We start from the raw sequence: 21,702 nt of genomic DNA, 5'->3' as shown, positions 1-21,702 counted from the left end.
TACGGTCTGGTAGAAGAAAAATTATGCAGAAAAGAAAGTCATCCTAGACTGATTCGCGTTAAAGGAAAAAAAAAGATGCAATCCAATTCGCTACTCTACTTAAAAGAATCGTTGATTTGTTAGGAGAAAAAAGAGGTCCGCTACTCAGGATATAATATGTACCGTGTCATGACTAGTCACGACATAACTTGGATCACGTGTCTTGTCATGCCGTGATCAAATTTGAAAGGATGGTCATGACACGTGAATGATCACAATATGTTAATCACGCCATGGCCAGGGCACGCCGTGACCATATGTGACGTGTCCAAACATGACCGGTCACGTTTATCACGTTTAACTCTTTTTTTAATAATTTAGATTAGTTTATTTAAGATTCATCATTCAATCAAGATCTAATGGTCTTAATCACACGTGACCATATGTCGTGCTATGACCAAATCTTTTGTGTGACATACCTTGTCGTATTAAATTTTTGAAAAATAGTCACATTATGTGGATGACACGTAACCGACACACGTGCTGTGATGGAAGCATGTTGTACCGTAACTTTTTTAGATCCCTATCTACTATTATGTTTTGATTTGTCGAGAGAAAAAAAAAGTATACTCTTATTAATATTTTATGCCTACCTCCAATTAAAATTTGGACCCGTCCGTCTCCATGACGTAAACATGTATTCCATGACGTCATACAAGGTCATACGAGAACACATGTATTCTCATTTCAAAATTTGCTCATATTTATTTCATTTTATTTGTCTATTCACAGTGAATAAAATTTTTGGCTCGAAATTTGACCAAAGATGATCCAAAACCAGATAATATTCCAAAGTCATTTGATCCGAATTCGACTAGACTTTACGTGTCCAATTGGCATCCCACTAAAAGTTGCTAGACCCAAATAGACCGCTTAACTGATTATGAATCTAACCAGGTAATTTCAAAGGAATTGAATTTTGTCCAAAAGACTTTGGATAGAATCTCATCTAAAATCGGAATTTGCCGTTTTACTTGTTTTAAAATTCATGCCAACATATTTAAAACTTAATAACTCTGAACAACTCCGTAAATCTAAACTATTCGTATAAATTTAAACACATATCAAACGGTTTACAATTGACTTTGAGTGAGGTTTTGTTCAAAACTCTTTGAATAAAAACTCCATTGATCAAACTCAACCAAACCCGTCCCAACCCGAAAAGATTCGAAACCAGTAAATTATGTGAAACATAACTACAAACTTGATCTGATCCGATTAGTGATAATTCGATTCCAACTAAATTCGATCCAAACCCGTCCGACCTATGCAAAATTACTACATGATCTAGTCAAATCCTCTTGGGTGGGGATTTTATCCAAACAATTTTGAACAAAGTCTTTTTTAAATCGTTCATCAAAATTCGTATAAATATTTAGATTCAAAAAGTCATTTAAATTTATTAAGTTTTAAATATATGTGCACAGATTTCAATATAAATTGAACGTTTAAGCTTGATAATGAATGAGATTTTATCCAAAGCCCTTTGAACAAAACTCAATCCTAATCCTCTTTATTCCAAATGCTGCATATCAAATGGTAATTCTTGCGATGCTTGAAAGGGTTCATATACCAACAGAAAAGATTAATTAATATATTTATTAATTGAAATACTAAGAAAACAAGCAGGACTTATTCAGAATTTTCATTAAGAGATAAAAATATAGCAAATTGGTTTCAAACTCATTAACTAATCAGATACTATATAAAAAGTAATGTTTTAACTTATAATTTTCAATAGTTAGACTTTTAATATTCAATGTTTTGGTCTTGAAAGGTCCCCCCCCCCCCCCCCCCCCCGCTCTGTGGAGTTATTCGCTTACTGTTTGCTTTTTGGAAAATTGTTGACAAGGGATGGTTTGAGGCGTAGAGGTATGCTACTAGATATGGGATGTGAAACGTGTCAGAATTGCCCGGTTGAGTCAGCCTTACATCTTTTTTTCTTGTGCCCTTTCGCTGTGACAGTAAGGTACCATGTTGGTAATATATTAGGGCAACCATTGATGAAAATTGGAGGCTCAGTGCAAGCAATTTGGTATACTTCCTGGGTAATGGTCAAGAGCATAGGAAAGATGAAAAAGAAAACATGGACGTGTCGTTTTCTTTGTGTTTTGGAACCTCTAGAAGTGCAGAAATGAGATCATATTCAGAGGGAGGCGCACTGATGCAATGGCTTTAGCGTGCAACAATGTTCTGTGCATGAAGGAATGGATTAAATACTGCTAAGTACATTCACACAGTGTAGTTTGTAGTTGTTTCTGTTTATTCTGATTGTAAGTGTAAATGGAATGATGTGTGTAGACAACAGACTAGCTAGTGAGCCGCACCTAGTGTATGTCTCCTTTGTAATACTCTTTGTTTAATAAAAAATTTGGCCTCTCCATTGACTGGACCCATCCAGTAAACTCCCAACCCCTCTCTCCCAGCGACCTTTTTTTTTTCTTTTTACTCCGCTCCGCTTTCTCTCTCGCGCACGCAGCGAACCCCGCCAAAACCCTAGTCGTCGATCCCCCCGCTACGCCTCATCTTCGCCTATCAAATCGCCTCCACTGTCGCACCTCTCTCACTCACGCGTATTCCCCATCACTCGGACCTAAACCTAAATCGCACCAAGAAAATCCTCGCCCGCTCCTCTCCTCTTTCGGCGCCAGATCCACGTGCCATCACGCCTCTCCTTCAAATCTCTCTACAGGTAGCCCTTCTTTTGCAAAATTTTATTTATGCATTTTCAAATAGATATTTTTTTTTCTCTGGCTTTGGCTTCTGTTTATATCCGTTACCATTTGATTTTAGTATTAATTTCTAGAACCATTTGATTTTAGTAACTTCAAGTTGATGAATGTGAAGAACTACGACGTTTTCTAAAATATTTGTTTATGAAATCTATTAGAGAACGAGAAGCTGCTAAAATTTCTTCATTTTTCATTGTGCAGGCCCGAAAAACAGCTGAAAGAAAATCGGACAAGTACCGCTTATAATTTTAGTCGGTTTTGTTAATCTGAACGAGCGGTCTCGTCTCTCGGTCTCTTCCTTTCCAATTTCGTCCCAGCCGCCGCCATGGCACCTTCAGCCGTAATCGACGAGAGGAAGCAGAATAAGAACACAAATAATAAGAGGAATAAGAAAGAGAGGTTTGAGTCGGGAATGGAACAACATGAATCTCAAAACCCGCCGAAGAAGAACAGGAGCAATGACAAGAAGCGCAAACTCGAGTCTTCTCTGGAGATAAATGGAGACGATGAGATGAGGGATAACTCAGGTTAAGTTCTATTGCTGTGTTCATTATGTCTTTTGAAAAAGTTTGAGACCCAAAATAAAAAAAATTGAAACCTGATTGTTTCAATTTTGCTTACTTGCTGCTGTTTTTTTTTTTCTTTTATCTGGAATGGTCTGTTTTCTATAAGGTTTTTTGAAAATGTACCACATTCTTCATTGGTAATCTTAATAGAATGATGTGTCAGGGTACTAAGTACGTACATAATCCCAAATTAAGCTCTTATTACTAAATGATACTGTAAATTCAACACAGAAAATACATGTTTGTCCCCCAAATGAAGTACTTATTCTTATAATGGACCATTTGCTTCAACCCAGGAAGAGATAATAACAAAATAAATAAGTAAAATGGTAAGTTGTTCTGATATGATTTGATAGCATCATAATTGAACTCAAAACACTTTTTAAACTTTGTATGATAATGCCCGAAGTAAAAAAAGTAAATTCTTACCATGTCCAACAAAGCAGGCTCAAAGAAAAAGAACAAAAAGAAGAAGCATCAGCAGCAAAGAACTAACAGTTCCGATGAAGAAGAGAATGATGCTGGAGAGAAAATAATAACTGATGAGAGATTTGCTACTATGCGCCAGGACCCATTGTTTAGGAGGATGAGAAGAAAAGAAAACAAAGTGGTGATTGACTCTCGGTTTGATAAAATTTTTAAAGATAAAATTTTTGCTGGGTCAGCTGCACCAGTGGATAAAAGAGGGAGGCCAAAGAATGATGAGAAGGGAAAGAGGTTCTTGATGCAGCATTATCTCAATCAGGAGAGGAAATTGGAAGAGAGAGATAAGGAGAGGGAAAAGGAAGATAGTGACAAAGAGGTGGAGGTGCAAGATAAAATGAGACTTGATTTATCAGAGAGTGATGATGTGTCGGAGAGTGATGAGAGCGGTTCTCATGATGACGATGATGACGACAATGATGATCAGGTTATTAATTTGATTATTTATTTATTTCTTATTTTTTTAATTATTTATTGCTTTAATAATCTGAATGAGGTGCTTGATTTTTTTTTTTTTTTTGGGTATAGAATTCGGTGAATAGTGACATTGTTCATTACTTGATGGCAAACCATGACGATACACCAACAATAGAGAATGAGACTTACCGGCTTGCGGTTGTTAATTTGGATTGGAGTCATCTTAAGGTACATGATATTTACAAACTGGTATATGAAAAGTTGTGGTATCAAATCCACGATTCGTTAAAGAAAATAGCTTCAGTATGAGATATTAGTGCCTTTTTGCTCCTTGTGGCCTTGTGGGTTACATTATACAATTGCCAAAGCTTCTATCTGAACTAGTTGGGCACCACACCATTTAGTCCTGATCGCAACTCGAGCAACCTTTTGGTATTTTCTTTGTTTCTATTTCTTTTTGTACCTATGAAACTAATTTGTAAAAGCCCGATGCTTAATAACAAACCTAAAAATGGTAAAAGTTAGTGGTTATTTTGGCTAAAACTTTCAAATCTTGTGTTAAAACATTTTGTGATTATTATCTCGTTTTCAGGCAGTTGACTTGTATGTGGTGATGAACTCGTGTCTCCCAAAAGGTGGGAAGATTTTGTCAGTATCTGTGTATCCATCAGAATTTGGCCTTAAGTGCATGGATGTTGAAGCTACTCATGGCCCCTCTGCTCTGTTGGATATAAAGCCTGACGATGATAAGGCTGATGCTGATGCTGATGCTGATGATGTTCATGATGATGTTGATGTTGATGTTGATGATGAGGATGAGGATGAGGATGAGGATGAGGATGAGGATGAGGATGTAAGTAATTTTGATGAGGATACAGGTGATGAAGATGAGGATGAGATCAACAATAAACTTCGAACTTATGAGCTAAATAAGCTGAGGTGACAAGTCAATTTTTTTTTGTGCTGTTTATTAGGAAGAATTTTTTGCGACGTACATTCTTTGAAATATATTACTTGAGTTATGGAACTTAACCAAATTAATACAATGTGGTTGCTTACCTAGTCAAACCATATGAGATCTGCTCTTAGGTTTGGTCAATACCTAACTCTGATACTCTATGCATTTTACAAGTTGTGGGGTATGAATTTAAACTATACGAAACTGATCCTTTGAGATTTTGACTAATTATTGTTAGTTTACAAACATCGGAGTCGTGTAATTAATTTTTCCAGAACTTACTGTTGTGAGATTTTGACTAATTGTTATGTTGTCTTTCTTTTTTCTCTTTATAGGTATTATTTTGCAGTAGTTGTGTGTGATTCAAGTGCAACTGCCAATCACGTGTACCAAACACTGGATGGTACAGAGCTTTTAAAAACCTCAAATGTGTTTGACCTTAGGTTTATTCCAGACTCCATGGAATTCAATCATCCACCCCGTGATGTTGCAACTGAGGTAGGCTTCATTGCTGTTAATTTTTTTTTTTTTTTTTTAAAGAAGTTGTGGAATTACCTTATACCTCATTTAGATTGGAGCGTGTTGAACATTCAGCTGAAAAGTTTGGTAATTATACAGGCACCAGTGAATTACAAGGAACCTGATTTTGAGACAAGGGCACTTCAGCACAGCAAAGTCAAGCTAACATGGGAAGATGAAGAGCCGGAGCGAAAGAAGGTTTTGAGACGGAAATTCAATCCTGATGAAGTACTCTCTCTCCATCCCTTTTTTTTTTCTCTCATGTGCATTTCTGTCTATTGGATTTAATTTGCTTCACACACTCTCTCTCTCAGTTTGGGGAAAGAAGAAGTGTGCGATTTGAAGTGTCTTTTAATGTTTGTTGTTATCTTGTGGGGGGTTATGGTTGATGGTGATGCTAGTGTATAATTAAACATTAGTAAAAAAATATTGTTGGGGTGCATTCTTTTATCGAATCTGTTTCTCAATATGATTTGTCCCTTCTAATGTAACATTGTCATATACATATATAGCTGGATGAGCTGAGCATGTATTTGGCCTCTACTGACGACAGTGAAGATGAAGAAGATGATTTAGACCCTGAGGCCAAGAAGCAAGCGACCAGAGAAAAATTCCTTTCCCTTTTGAATGCTGGAAACAACTCAGACTCAGAGAAGAGTGAAGGGGGAGATAAGGAGGGTGACATGGAGATCACCTTCAACACGGATCTCGAGGCACTTGGTAAAAAGATCGTGGAAAACAAAGACAAGTCAGAAGAGACTGTTTGGGAGTCGGTTCTGAGGAAGCAGAAGGAGAAGAAGAAAGCTCGAAAGATGTCCCAATCCATGCAAGATAATGCTGATGATCTGTATGATGATCATGGTAACGATTATGCCGGTGATGATGATGATTTCTTTATGGAAGAGCCGACAGAGAAAAAGGTTAAAGAGAAGGCCAAGAGGAAGGATAAAGGTAAGAGGATAGAGGAAGTCGAGGAGACAGGAGCTGCAACTCAGGCAGAGCTGGAGTTGCTATTGGCAGGTGACGAAGATGAGAAGAGTGAGAAGAAGGGGTATAACATGAAACGGCTAAAGGCAAAGGGCAAGAAAGGAAAGAAAGAAATCAATGACGTTGATGATAAATTTCCTGATGTTAACGTTAAAGCTGATCCAAGATTCAGTGCTTTGGTTAATTCCCATGAGTTTGCATTGGATCCCACTGATCCTCAGTACAAGAGGTATTATATATTTTTTTTTCTGGCTGTCAAAATCTGTTCAAGAAAATGCACTTCATTTTTTTTTTAAAATTTTCATGCAAGTTATTTTGACCTTTCCGTTGGCTGTCAAGGATAGTTTAAGTGTAGTGGGGGGTGAAGGGCTGGTCTGTCAAAATAATAAAATTGTTTTTTCAGATAGCAATATCTTAACGTGCAGTAAATGATTGATATGTTTTCGGGAATTATCTAAGCTTCCGCCTTTTTTGTTGTGAGCTCATTAGATAGGACTTAATTAAATACTTGTTTTTTTCATTGCAACAGGACACCGGCATATCTAAGAGAGAAGTTTAAAAACCCTAAAAAGACTGGTAAGAAAGGAGCGAAGCATGTTGATGCACTGGAAAATCCTGAGAATAGAAAGGTAGATCACGTATCTACCGAAAAAACTTCGTCAAAGAAACATGAGCTGTCAGCTGCCATTAGGTCGGTCATGAAAAACCTTCCCAAGTCATAGTATTAACGGTTAGTAATTCCTAAAATGCCCCTTCAAATTTTGTTAGTGCCATGTCAGCATCTCTTTATTTTAAGGTATCATCCTTGTTTGGTTGACATGGCAATAAATTTTGTAATCTTAGGGAACTATTTATTACGCATGAGTGTGTATTGAGGAAAAGTTATTTCTTTATCTGAGCTACGGTTCACTTTTGTAGCATGTTTTAATTTATGTAAGTTAGGATAGTGAGGTGGTATTAAATTTGTTATCACTCCATATATAAGCCTTGATTATTGAGTTTGGCTAGTATAACATCAGTGTCATTTCAACCTATATAACACCAACTCTAAGACCTATCAAATCGACTTCAAACGGTGAATCCAAACCGTTCAAACCAATCCACTTCATTAGTTGTGCGTTTACATGCAAAATTTATAACTTTTCGAATTTATTTAGTATTAAGTCAAGCGGTCAAATATGTGAGTTTTTAAGTTAATTTTAATACATTCATTTTTTCAATATTTTTACCGCTTGATTTGATACTAAAATAACTCGAAAATATAAAAAATTTGTATGTAAACGCATCACTCATAATGTAAATCGGTTTGAATGGTTTGGATTAATCGTTCGAAGTTGATTTGTTAGGTTTTAGACTTTGTGTTATATAGGCTAAAATGACACTAATGTTATATTAGTCATACTCTTGATTATTTGTGTCATATAGATCTATGGGTCAATAACCCTAAATTGATCCTTTTAGTGGTTGATAATACAGAAATAAGGTCGAATTTTTTTTTTTTTTTGGCGCATAAGTTCCTCATCCTATAAATTACCAGATATGGCTGTATTGATATCTCAGCTGTTGCGTTCAAATTTGATTTTGCAATTTAGATATTTTGTATTTACTATTTTTTCTTTGAGATTATAATGTGTATGTACAGGTATTCTTGCTTTTGCTCATCATAATAGCTAAAATGAATGATAAATTGTAGACATCATCCTAATATAAGATATTGCTAGATGTGAAGCCTCGTGATATTGCTAACTTTTATAAACACGCAACAACTTACATTTAGCGAGTTGAATAATTGAATTTATACTTTAAAATATATATATATATATATATATAAAATAACAGTTTACAAATGCGCTTCTGGATGGTCTGTGACCCTACATTTACCATTAATATTGAATTTGAGATGTACATAGATATAACCATATAATGCGTACAGTTTCCTTTTATTAAAAAAAAAACGCAGCAAGAGATATTTACACAAAAATACCCTACAAAGGAACAAACAGAACCTTGAGACCAAGTATAAGCCAAACCACGATAGGAGTACTGCACCCAATAAATATCACCACAATCGACAACCGTCTACACTCTGGCTCGACTACGAGATACACTGCAGTATGAGTGAAACAATCATAGACAGACATGCTACACTAGTAAGTCGATGGCCCCACTTCAGTTGATGCAGTTTAAACTTCACGGGGTCTCGCCAAGCCCAAATGAAACAGAACACAACAACTAGAGCACTGCACATAGCAATTGTATTGGATATGACAAAGGGTTTGAATGCGGGTTTTTTTAACAAGAATGGCAAAGCCTGTTGTTTGGTTGTAGCCACTGGGCATGGTAAACACGGCTGCGAAGGTGACAGTTGCAATTAGAGCTGCAACAACTGTATATGTTTGTACACTTAGTTCGAAATAGTCATTGGGTGTTTTCTTCCTTCCAAAGGATTTTGAAGATGGAACTGGAGGTAATTGTTGCTTCTTGCATCTCTTTGCTTCTTGTTTCTTTAGCTCTCTCCAAATATACATCTAATTAAAAATAAATTAATGGTCTTTAATTAGGAGTGATAATAAAAACAAAAGTTATATTTAAGAAGTAGGATGAACAGGTGAGTTTCAAAGATTTCAGAGTGATAAATTTATATTACAACAAAGTGCAATTGAGATGTGTTGTATAATCACAAATATTTGATATTGAAAACATCTTTTGTTAAATGGCTACTGGATGAGAAGTTCCCAGTTTTTGAAAGTTTCTGTCAATTTGATATAAAGAAAGGGCATGTTGAGCATTATCTAGATAATGCAGTACTCACTAGAGTATTACCTCATACGTGTTTGCTTCAAGCATCTCAATCACACTTCGAGCAGTTTGCCCCTTGTGGTTTAGCAAACAAGGGTTAACCCTTCTGTCCCTGAGAAGCAACAGAGATGATTGTATCCTTGATAGCTTAGCCGCAAGATGCAATGGTGAATTTCCATCAAAATCTTGATGGTTTATGGTCTCCTCTGGCTGTATGAGTTTTAACAAACATTTTGAGTGAACCAAATTTGCTTTTGTGGACTGCAACGGACACGGAGTGCATTCCCACCGTCCTGTCCGAACTAACACACTGCAGAATTAATGAAAAAAATTGATTAAAGAAATACAAGATAAACTTAAGGATTCACTCATCCAATTAAATAATATTTAGGAGAATTATTCCACCCTTACATTGTCTAAAACGAATACTAAAACAAACGCGTATTTCCCTTGCTAACATTGTCTTAGGAGAATAATCCAAATAATTAGTTTCATTTCTCTTCTCATAAGCTCCTATAAACACTACAACAAATCGTATCTCTTCAAATCTAGTTGTTAACGAACTAATCTTCAATTTTCCTATATAAACACTAGATTCTTTATAGGATCGTTTCTTATTCGAATAACTAAAATCAATTAGTCGCTAGGAACAAAAATTAATCAAGTGCAATACACAACGAACTTTAAAAATATGTAAAATAAACTTCCAACTTTTTTTTTTTTAGTAATTCTTCTTTAAAATAAATAATTTAAAAACTAATTGAAATATTTAAAAATTTATAATTTAAAAAATAACCATAAAGATTAAAAAATGTTAGAAATTTATAGCGATACTATCTATTTAGAAGTTCTCATTTATATACCATTGTTCGCCCTCTTCCGCACCGTCAGAATCTAAATTAGCCTGGGGCTGCGCCTCGGTACCGCTTTCTTCAGTGTCGACTTCGGATGATGATGCTTGTTGATCTTGATGTTGTTTGCGATTTTCAGCATCAATCCAATATTTCAAGCACACAAGTCTCTCAAAAATATGTGCACCCAACTTACTACGTTTATCGGAGATGATCATGTTCGTCGAACTAAAACAACTTTCAGAAGGGACGGTTGACACAGGCATAGAAAATGCATCGTGGACCATCATCGCCAGCATTGGATAGGCCATTGCATTCCTCCGCCACCACACCATGATGTCAACTTGTTCACTTTCGTTGCGCATCAGAGTATAGCACAATAACTCGTTTGTGGATGTGTGCGGTCGCTCTCCAACAAAAAATCTGCTAACAACCCATCACTGCTAGTGCTCCTGGAAGTGAAACTATTAAAAAATAAAAAAAATGTTATTCTTGGCGGAAACTACAATAACTTTGTCCTAAACTAAATATAAAATAAATAGTATAGTTTAAATACACTTGACACGAGAATTATTTATGGAGTTCGACACTAACGCCTACGTCTCCGGAGCTCGCGCCTTTCTTTATCCAATGACAATGGTGCCATAAATTTGTTCAATTGGTCTTAAATGACTTTGTCCTAAACTAAATATAAAGTAAATAATAGAGTTTAAATACACTTGACACGAGAATTGTTTATAGAGTTCGACACTAACACTTACGTCTCTGGAGCTCGCGCCTTTCTTTACCCAATGACAATGGTGCCATAAATTTGTGCAATTTGGGGGAAAAAAAAAATCGAGGACTCAATTGTAAATAAGTAATTTCCGTGAGGACTTAGAAAGATTTTATAATTTCAGAGTCAATCTGAATATTGCTATTAACCGCCATACATGTAGTCTTTGCGGCTTTGCGCAAGTGTGAACTTTTTTGTTCACCAATTGACAATTGTTTGTCGAACATGGCAAACATTTGAAGCGTCATGGCAGCTCACTCAGTATTTCCATCTTTACTTTGTTCTATTAAACTAGGGCTGGGCAAAAAAGCTCGAACTCGTAACTCGCTCATTTACAGTTCGTTTAACTCGGCTCATTTACAGCTCAGCTCATTTACAACTCGAGTTGGCCAACTCATTTAATAAATGAGCCGAGTTCGAGTTGGCCCCAACTCGCTCATTTATAACTCGAGTTGTAAATTATTGGTCACAATAAATTGCAAAATAATCAAACCCGAATCTCTAGACTATTATTTGTGCTTTGAGATTCGTGCAAAATATGTTTGAACTTGTGTTGTAATATTATCACTGGTTAAACGAGTTGTGAGCCAACTCGAGTTGATAATGAGCTGAGTTTGAACTTGTGTTGTAATACTATCACTGGTTAAACAAGTTGTGAGCCAACTCGAGTTGATAAGGAGCCGAGTTCGAGTTGGCTCTACAACTCGTTATTACCATCTCAACTCGAGTTGGCTCGCTCATTTATTAAACGAGCCGAGTTCGAGTTGGAGGTAACTCGCTCAAACTCGGCTCATTTACAGCCCTATATTAAACTATTAAATATATATATAACGCCATCTCTTGTATAGTGACGTGGCATCTCCCTCCCCTGACACATGGCCATCAAACGTCCTGCACGTGACACGTGGCTGTCAAAACGGCATGATTTCCTATACACAGCTTAGCATTTCTCCAACAGAGGCATTCTTCCTTTGCATATGGAGCTAGTGGATATTGTATATGCTCACCTGGTAACACAGTGACAAAGAATTATTCGGATTCAGTTTGACAAGATTAAAAATTCGTAATTTAATAATAATTCAGCATAATTCAGAATTATTCGGACCAGAGATCTCAGTCCTACAAGAGAGCAAAAAAATATATTCTGAAAAAAATTCGCAAATAATTCAGAAAATTCGAAAAAAGTTCATAAAATTTGCGAATTATTCGGGTTTAATTCGGTCAAAGTTCAGTCAACCAAATAATTCAACGTTCAGTTCGGCATCACAAAAAAAATGAATTATTTGAATTTAATTCAGATTTAATTCGCGAATCTTGTGACTATGCCTGGTAAGCATAAACATTTTCAAAGGACAAAATTAGCAACATAATATCTTTCAATTCCATCCATGTTTCAAATGCGTCTTATCGCTTAATAAAGTAGTAAACATGAGTGATTTGTTGGCGAAATTGAATCAATCATATCCACAAAATAAACCATTTCCGATGAGAATTAGCATAAAAAAAATAATTGTTCGTCTGCTGTCAGTAAAATACTGACACTGTTACGCTTGGGGAGTTAGGCCCGTTAATTTTGTAGAGAGAGAGAGAAAGTATGAGACTGAATGATAGCGGGCTGATTCTCTAAATGGGCCTACTTAATCATAGTTGGGTTACGAAATTGCTTGCTCTGGTAATTTATCTTTCTCATTTTAGTCAACAACATATAATTTTCTTTTGTTTTATTTTTTGACCAAACGAATGGACTCGTTCAGTTTCCTTTTTTTTTCCACAAAAATAATTTTTATTCTCTCTTTTCCATTGGAAAATCGGTCTCTCTTCTACACTCTACTAATTAGATGTTGGAGATAACTACAAAAAAGGTCAACAAATTGCTTCCAGATCTACTATTTTATATAATAAATAAACCAAATAATTTGTACTCTGCATGATTTCATCAGCATTCAAACAAGGTTGCCTCTGTTTATGGGAGGAACTGAAAACAATAATCCTGTTAGTGAAGGGGATTGCAAGCAACAACTTAATAAATCTTTGTACTAATATAGTAATTTTTAGATAGCAATTATATTTGAGGTTGAACAATAATTATGTATTCATTCTAGAGTCTAGACGCATGTGCTATGCTTTTTCCTCTTATTAGAGAACGATTGATTGCTAAATGTCTTACCAGGAAATAAAGGAGAGGGGGCCCACAACTCCAGGAGTCCAGGATAGTACACACATTTCTCAGCAAACAAGGAAGTGCAAAGTGTAAAGTTCAATCCAGTCTTGTGGCGGATATAAAAACACCACATCGTGTAGTTGGTCGCTGAAATGCAGACCCACCATGATTACATTATAATGGGTGATGCGATGCGTACATTTTGAAGCTGTCTAGAAGATTCACAATCAAGCACAGGAGCATCATATTCTTGTTTTTTTTGTGATGCTTGGTTAGTTGCCCACTTGCCCCTTGTGGGATGCCACGAACGGAAAGGATTTGTCCGACACGTTACAAATAAAACAGAGAGCAGATAAACTCCACATTATCTCACGTTTTCCCATAAAGCATTAACGAGTTCATCATTTCTTTTTGTTGAAACTGAAATTGAACATATTAGAAGAAAAAAATGTTATTACTTTAAAGTCTTAGGGAAAATTATTGAATGAGCAAGGCCAATTCGTGCAACCTATGGTGCTACCGTTGTATTATTTTATTCAGAGAAATAAATGGCATTTAAATCTTAAAACTTTGACATGAAAATAATTATTTCAATATAATAATAAGTTCTATAGTACAAGCTCAGTGGTAAATTTAAAGCTGACAAAATCCGGCCTGACACGAATAATTTGGCACCTTAGATCCGGATCCGTATCTGATCTCATCCGATAGTCTCGTGAACTCAAACTTGCTCGAACTCGACTCAGCCAGTCTGACCTAAGAAAATTCAAAATCCGAGACAGTAACAAATCCGATAAATAGACAAAAAACTTAAAAATGGAAAAAGATATGTACAAATTTTTAAAGTGAGAAAACATATTTCCGGAACGTCATATATACGAGAGGGAGGCTTGAATTCGCATCCTCTGAGATATCTCATATTTTGCGTGACTTTTTGGAGAATCTCAACCGTTCAAATATATTCTGCACGAATCTCAAAGCTCAAATAATACTGGCCCCCTGAGCTCTCCCAAATAGGCACCGGACACGTCGGTCACGCAAAATATGAGATATCTCAGAGGATATGCACTCGGCTTTGTCCGGAAAAAAAAATTAGTATAGCGTCCTATTTTTTTTTTGATGTATGGTTTGAACTTATCTGATGTTGTATTATGTTATATTATGCTACAAGGTGTTCATGTATTTCGGATTAATTATATCACTACATAAAAAGGTTTTACTACGACCGGTATCAGTGACCAGGGCTGACGCCGGTCGCAGATAGTTGATTTTTCTCAAAAAAAAAAAGAAAAACGAAAATAAAAGGCGACTATGACTTTCAGCGACCGGCGCCTTCGCCCTCTCTTGCTGTCTATGACCAAAATCGAAAGTTTGTTTGACAAAATTGACGTTGCTGTCTCTCTCTCTCTCCTTGACTTATAGAAATATGTTGTATTTGATTATTATTTTTTGTTAAAGTTGGTGCTTTGAGGGATAAATACAGAGCAGGTACGGATTGAACTAGCAGAGGGAAGGATCGAAGGCTTTGATCAGGTAAATCGATTGCTCATGTTTTTTTTCCTTCTCTATACTTGTCCCTTCAAGGCTGTGAAAGCTCTGAATCTCTGAAATCTCTGAAATTTGTGAATTTGTGAATTATGGAGATATTTAAAAAAAAAAAAAAAAAACTTTGGCTGGTGCTGAAACGAAATTATGGTAATATTTAGCAAAAATTTTATAGTTATGGTGATATTTTTATGTCTTCTTGAGTTATGGCCTTTGGTTCTTTGAACCAAATTATTTAAAATATGTTAATGTAGTCTATTTGCTTCATGCTTTTGGTCTGTGGAATCACAATGTAATTCTAAGATTTTGAGGGTACTACAACATACTTTTCTTTTGTTTAGAGTTGTAACGCAGCAATGCCGAGCGAAAGTTAGTTACATGCATCTTGAGCTTTTGAATTAATCATGCATTTCCCATAGGTTCAATGAATTAATCGTATTCATATTATTCTATCTTCTTATACAAACGATGGTATAGCAATGTATTTTTCTTTTCATATATAATATTTGTTAGTATAATCCTTCAATATTTTAGATGTCTAGTTTCTGAATTTTTATCATATAGCATATTTTTATCATATTTTAGATGTCATTTAAGAAATAATTTTGATTTTAGATGTCTAGTTTTTGAATTTTAAAATTATTTCAAAGTATTTACTCGATGAAGATTAATTTTGAAATTATTTCAAAGTTAGACTTTTTGTGCTATTTTTATGTTATTTTTCTCTATTTGGCTCGTTGGATAATATCTCACTATTATCTTCAAATTATTTAAGAAAGCTTGCACTGTTGCTTGTATTTTTATTTTGCTATCAAATTATTTAAGAAAATTTCAGCCACTAAGACATTTCCTTATATACTGCATATGAGATTTTTTTTTTAAGTCAAAGTGACTGCCCTTGGTACATTATTACTAGCTAATTGCAATGATACGTGTGCATGTTTTTTGGGTTTATATAGAGTTAAAGGGTGGACTAATGGTTGGTACTGTTGGAGAGGATGTTCATCAATTAACATTTAGATATCTATACTTGTATGCTTGACATATAGTTAGAAACTATAAAGAACATCATGAGTAATCAAAATAGAAACTATAAATAACAAATAAAACAGTTAAGCTAAGTTTTAAATTGCTTGTTATATATAGGGTATAGGTGCATAAGGAAAGAGGCTCAAAGAGAGGTACATAATAAGCAGAAGGATTGCTTGTAGTCAGGCAAGTTTTCTCTCTCTCTTAATTAAAATGTAGTTAATTATATTATTAATTGCATAGTTATTAGTATAGTATTGTTTTATGATCCAACAAAATCAGAATATTTAGTATGCCTTTTAGGTTTATACCCGTTCAAAATTAATCCAATAGGGATTAATTTTGAATAGTCCCCGTTCTGGAACTACTCTTTGAATGTTTTGTCTCATTTAGGATGTGAAGAAATATTTGTGGATCTAGTATTTAAAAAAGATTCGGTATCATTTTTTCTTGTTGTTCCTACGAGTACGTATTGAAACATGTCCAAAAGGATGTGTTTCTAATGCGTACTCGAAGAACTAAGGGGAAATGCTGCCGAATTTTTCTTAAATACTAGATCCATGGACATTTCTTCATTACTGAGACATAGCATTCAAAGAGTGGAATAGGATTGTACACATTTCTTCACTACTGATGATCAGAAGGTTCATGGAGATAACTATGATCTCGGTGCTGTAGGTAAAATAAACATTCTTTGAAATTTAAAATTTATTTTTAGTTTTGTCAGATAATACTAATTGTTTTACTTTTAATTTTTCAGGCAGCACGACACGCATGTTTCGCTCCAGTGGGTCTAGCAATTCTCAGTCGCATTCTTCACAATCATATTCTTCTATGCCACCAGCTCCGCAACTCACAGAAGAAGATATCGACAGGATATCTTCTCGGGTTCTTGATCAGTTGGAGGCTCGATTCAGAGCTTCTTCGGTACGAAATTTGATATTTCATTATGTTTTAATTGTGAACCCTAAACACTAAATCATAATTATCTAAAATATTTTCTTACAACTTCACAGGGATGTTCGGGCTCGCAGCCGGTCTCAATGTCCGATCCTCAGGATGACGAGGGGCAGTGGTCGGATGTTGGCGGTGATGGTACTGCTTAGACCTTTTTTATATATTTATATCTTGTCAAATGGTACTGTTTATGTTACTGTTTAGATGGTACTCGATTTTATGTTTATGGTGCTGATTAGATGATACTGTTTGGCATTTAGATTTACTGTTTATATTACTCGGATGTTTATGTTTGATGAGATGATATACTGTTTTTTTATTTTGATGTTTATATTTGTTTGTATGCTTATGTTGTATGTTGATTGTGTATCGATATTTATTTTTTGTTGTATGTTGGTACGTGTGGTACCAATTATTAAATGGTGCAAATGTAAATAATAAAAAAAATCGAAAAACCTAATAAATGGGTATCAGCGATCGTCCATATTGGTCTCTGATAATTCGGGTATCAGGGGCCAAATTAGACTATCAGCGACCGTTGTTTTTGATCGCTGATAACTTTTCATGATGTCAACAAAAAACAACAGTGACAAAAAAAATTAGTCACATAAAATTTATCAGCGACCGGTGATGTCATCATAAGAGTATCTGCGACGATGCTTTCAGCGACCGGGTATCAGCGGTCGTATTTGGCTTTTTGCGACCGATTTTTTGGTTGCAAAAGACTGATTCTGCTGTAGTGTATTAGATATGTAATGTTATGTTATAGTCTTGTATTTTGAACTTATTATGTTATTTTTATATAATTTAGATCTTTTATGTCATGTTCGTAACTAATTTAGATCACTTGTTATGTGATGATATTATTTTATGTGATGTTATGTTATGTTATGTTCAAATCTACGAGGCAACAACTGATTTTAATTTGTGTAAGTTTCTAAAATTATATGTTTGTAGTTCTCACCTATCTTTTCTTTTATTCTTTTTTAATATAATTCACTGGATAGTTAATTTAATTAGATCATGAGTAGAACTAGGGTACAGAAGCGAATCTTAGTGTACTCCAAAGATAACTAATTCACTCTATTATTCTAATTATTTTAACTATGTATATTATAATTTAATTTAATTTTCTATTTACTTAAATTGTTATATATATTAGCCTCCATCATGAAATAACAAATGTTCAGTTGTAGCCTAGTAGTTAAAGTTGCTTATTGGATTTTGGGAGATTTTGAATTCAAATTTCATGTCCCACATTATATATTATTGCATTTTATTTCCTAACCACTTCCATCTAAATTTTCTAGTTTTTCTCCCGCTAGGGTGTTCTTAAGTTCACCAAGTCCCATTGTGAACTCAACTTTAAAACATACTGAATTGACTTCAAACGACGAATCTGAACCGTTGAAACTTACCTATCTTACGAGTGATGCGTCTACATATGAAAATAACATAAAATAACATCACCAAAAAAGAAATATATATTCGGACAGAGCCTCTATGCAGTGGTGGACCCAAGAAGGGTCAAGCTTGCCTACCTCTGGATTAGAAACTTTTTTCCACTCAGTGGTATTTTATACTTGTGCCTATCCCTAAATTTAATTTACGGTCCAGTAGAAGAAAAATTATGCGGAAAAGAAAGTCAGCCCAGACTTATTTGTATTAAAGGAAAAAAAAGATGCAATCCAATTCGCTACTCCACTTAAAAGAATCGTTGATTTGTTAAGAGAACAAAAAGGTCCGCTACTCAAGATATAAATATGTACCGTGTTGTGACTAGTCACGACATAACTTAGATCACGTGTCTTGTCATGCCGTGATCAAATTTGAAAAGATGGTCATAACACGTGAATGGTCACAACATGTTAATCACGCCATGGCCAGGGCACGTCGTGACCATACGTGACGTATCCAAATATGACCGGTCACGTTTATCATGTTTAACTTTTTTTTAATTTAGATTAGTTTATTTAAGATTCATCATTCAATCAAGATCTAATAGTCTTAATCACATGTGACCATATGTCGTGCTATGACCAAATCTTTTGTGTGACGTACCTTGTCGTATTAAATTTTCGAAAAATAGTCACATTATGTGGACGACACGTAACCGACACACGTGCTGTGATTGAAGCATGTTGTACTGTGACTTTTTTAGATCCCTATCTACTATTCTGTTTCAATTCATCGAGAGAAAAAAAAATACACTCTTATTAATATTTTATGGCTACCTCTAATTAAAATTTGGACCCGTCCGTCTCATGTATTCTCATTTTAAAATTTGCTCATATTTATTTCATTTTATTTGTCTATTCATAGTGAACAAAATTTTGGTCAAAATTTGACCAAAGATGATCTAACACCGGATAATTTCCAAAGTCATTTGATCCGAATTCGACTAGACTTTACGTGTCCAATTAGCATCCCACTAAAAGTTGCTAGACCCAAATAGACCGCTTACTGACTATGAATCTAACCAGGTAATTTCAAAGGAATTGAATTTTGTCCAAATGACTTTGGATAGAATCTCATATAAAACCGAAATTTACCGTTTTACTTGTTTCAAGATTCGTGCTATATAACACCCGATAAATTTGATATTTTATTTTTTTGAAATTATTTTGGACTTAAATGTGAAATAAGGAAACTTAAGGGTTTGAATGTAAAAAGGGTAGACATTAATTAAAAAAAAAATATATATATATATAGAGGGACGTGGCATTGTTGGCCATGTGGGCCCCATGCATGAAACCACCTCTATCACCTAACCGACTTTCATTTCGTAATTTCCTTAAATACACTTAATCTTTCCATTTGAATGAATTGATAAGAAAATAAAAAGAATTAGAGACAGAGCGGCAGAAATGAGAAAAAGAAAAGAAAAGGGGGAAAATAAATATTTTGATAAGAACTTTTATTCGAATTATATGTTCGATTGGAATTCTGACTACATCGCGTTGATTCTGAATAGTCGTGGTAACTCGAATTGGATTTCTGTACTGACTGCTATAAGGTAATCGAATTTCTCTATAATCTGTGTTTTTGAGTTGTGTGGTCAAATTGGATGTTTGAATTGAGTTGTGTATTATGAGGGTATATTTAATGGGATAGCGGGACTGATGTTCGAATTTGATTTGTGAAATGATATTATTATGTGAAATTAGAATTGGATTCAGACTTGAACCTTGATTTATTTGGATAATTGGACCGTTGGATTTATAATAATGAAATTGGATCCAATATGAACTATTGGATTGAAATTGAATTTAAATAATTAATAAGCATTTAAAATGGGTTAAGATGGAAATATCTAATTATATGTATACAATTTTAATTGGGTTGCATTGAAATTAAATATAAGTACTGATTAGAATGTGTTGTTAACGTAGGCATAATTATGACAAAGGTTGACGAGACTGTCAAGAAAGATTAGACTGCTAGCGACCTCACCTGTTGCCCTACGATATCAGGTGCGAGGTTATTGGATTAGTCTAAGATTCATGACTAGGAATTAAATCGTAACTCGCTGTGCATTTTAAATATTTGATTTACTGCATTGATTGAACTGTTGCATCATATGCATAGCCCAATACAACTGAAACTAAATTACAGGTAAGTCTGTTGACTGTCATGTTGATATTGTTTATCGATTGATTGTTCTTATTGCAAATGATTGATTGAGACCACAGTGATTGAATTGATTAAATATGAAATACTGTAATCCTTGAACCTCCATATAGTGGAGAAAAAGGATTAATATATTGTAAAGTTTAGCTAGCTACTAAACTTTACTCCAGGACCCTTATGCGTATATGGTGAATGGCCCCAACTGAATCCAGTACCGGTTGGATAGGGGATATTGAATAAATGTGAATTGTGACTGTAAGACTAATGAACTGTGGTAACTGTCTTATCATTGATTTTCTTTCCGATAATAACAGTATTGTGATAATGATTTCGTATTGTTTCCGTTAATCAGGTTTTGGGATAGTTAAAACGGTATAAGCCCTGACATGACAGATACATGTTATAGTATCTATCAGTGTTACCAGACTAGAAATTGTAAAGTTAAGAAGCCAAACGTTACTAGACTTAGTGGTTATAAAGATTAGGTCCCAAACGTTACCATACTTAAAGTATTAAAAGATTTTGACCCAAACCATTTATTCTGATAAGATTCTTAGAGTTCTGATTTACTTATGAAATATTTGTTATTCAATTGGATACTTTTATTGAGCATTTGCATTCGTCATTATAGAACTGAACTGATAATTTCTCGTGCGGTGATTTCATTCTGAATATGGATTTCCTTCGAATCCAATAATCTGAGTGGCAATCAGCACTGAGAAATAATTTATTATTTCTCACTCGTTTCCCCTTGTGGGTTACAGGTTTATTATACGAAGATAAAGAGCGCTTCTGGGTAATTGACAGCAAGGCCACCTAAAGGTATGGGATTTGGGTTTATTATATCTGACAGGGTGCAGAGAATATATCTCTAGCATCATCCACTATAAAATGTCAGATAATTATTGTAAATAAATTGGGATGTGGCAAAAATAATGGATGCTATTGGCAATGCATAAAAAGATCCATGCCTTTTATTATGTTAATTGAATGGTAAATAGACGTGGTAATAATCGTCGCACCTCCGGATCGGGGGTGTGACATGCTAACATATTTAAAACTTAATAACTTTGAACGGCTCCGTAAATCTAAACTATCTGTATAAATTTAAACACATATCAGACGGTTTACAACTGACTTTGAGTGAGATTTTGTTCAACCAAATCCGTCCCAACCCGAAAAGATTCAAAAGCAGTAAGTTATGTGAAACGGAACTACAAACTCGATCTGATCCGATCCGACCTATGCAAAATT

General features: G+C 34.8%; 1 protein-coding gene and 2 long non-coding RNA genes across 4 annotated transcripts; 2 read left to right on the top strand and 1 right to left on the bottom strand.

The window, feature by feature from the left end:
• Positions 1 to 2,591: 2,591 nt before the first annotated feature.
• Positions 2,592 to 7,621, top strand: LOC144552951 (pre-rRNA-processing protein esf1-like). Of its 2 annotated transcripts, none has more exons than XM_078301011.1 (9): positions 2,592 to 2,731; positions 2,973 to 3,298; positions 3,784 to 4,247; positions 4,349 to 4,465; positions 4,830 to 5,176; positions 5,531 to 5,693; positions 5,814 to 5,942; positions 6,227 to 6,930; positions 7,231 to 7,621. In XM_078301011.1, the coding sequence occupies exons 2-9, from the start codon at positions 3,097 to 3,099 to the stop codon at positions 7,421 to 7,423; spliced, it is 2,319 nt and encodes a 772-aa protein (XP_078157137.1). In that variant the 5' UTR covers positions 2,592 to 2,731; positions 2,973 to 3,096; the 3' UTR covers positions 7,424 to 7,621. The 2 variants fall into 2 exon arrangements, with proteins under 2 accessions (XP_078157137.1, XP_078157132.1); XM_078301006.1 differs by having other exon boundaries at positions 3,781 to 4,247.
• A 1,269-nt stretch (positions 7,622 to 8,890) lies between these two features.
• LOC144565151 (uncharacterized) lies at positions 8,891 to 9,728 on the bottom strand. The gene is made up of 2 exons (XR_013514848.1): positions 9,525 to 9,728; positions 8,891 to 9,229 (listed from the first exon to the last, which is right to left on the bottom strand). It is a non-coding gene; the product is annotated as an uncharacterized LOC144565151 (long non-coding RNA).
• A 10,515-nt stretch (positions 9,729 to 20,243) lies between these two features.
• LOC144565144 (uncharacterized) lies at positions 20,244 to 21,428 on the top strand. The gene is made up of 2 exons (XR_013514846.1): positions 20,244 to 20,291; positions 21,213 to 21,428. It is a non-coding gene; the product is annotated as an uncharacterized LOC144565144 (long non-coding RNA).
• Positions 21,429 to 21,702: the final 274 nt, after the last annotated feature.

Source organism: Carex rostrata, chromosome 1, assembly GCF_964058835.1.
Source record: "Carex rostrata chromosome 1, lpCarRost1.2, whole genome shotgun sequence".
Classification (NCBI taxonomy): Eukaryota; Viridiplantae; Streptophyta; class Magnoliopsida; order Poales; family Cyperaceae; genus Carex; species Carex rostrata.
This window is presented reverse-complemented; position numbering and strand designations above follow the sequence as displayed.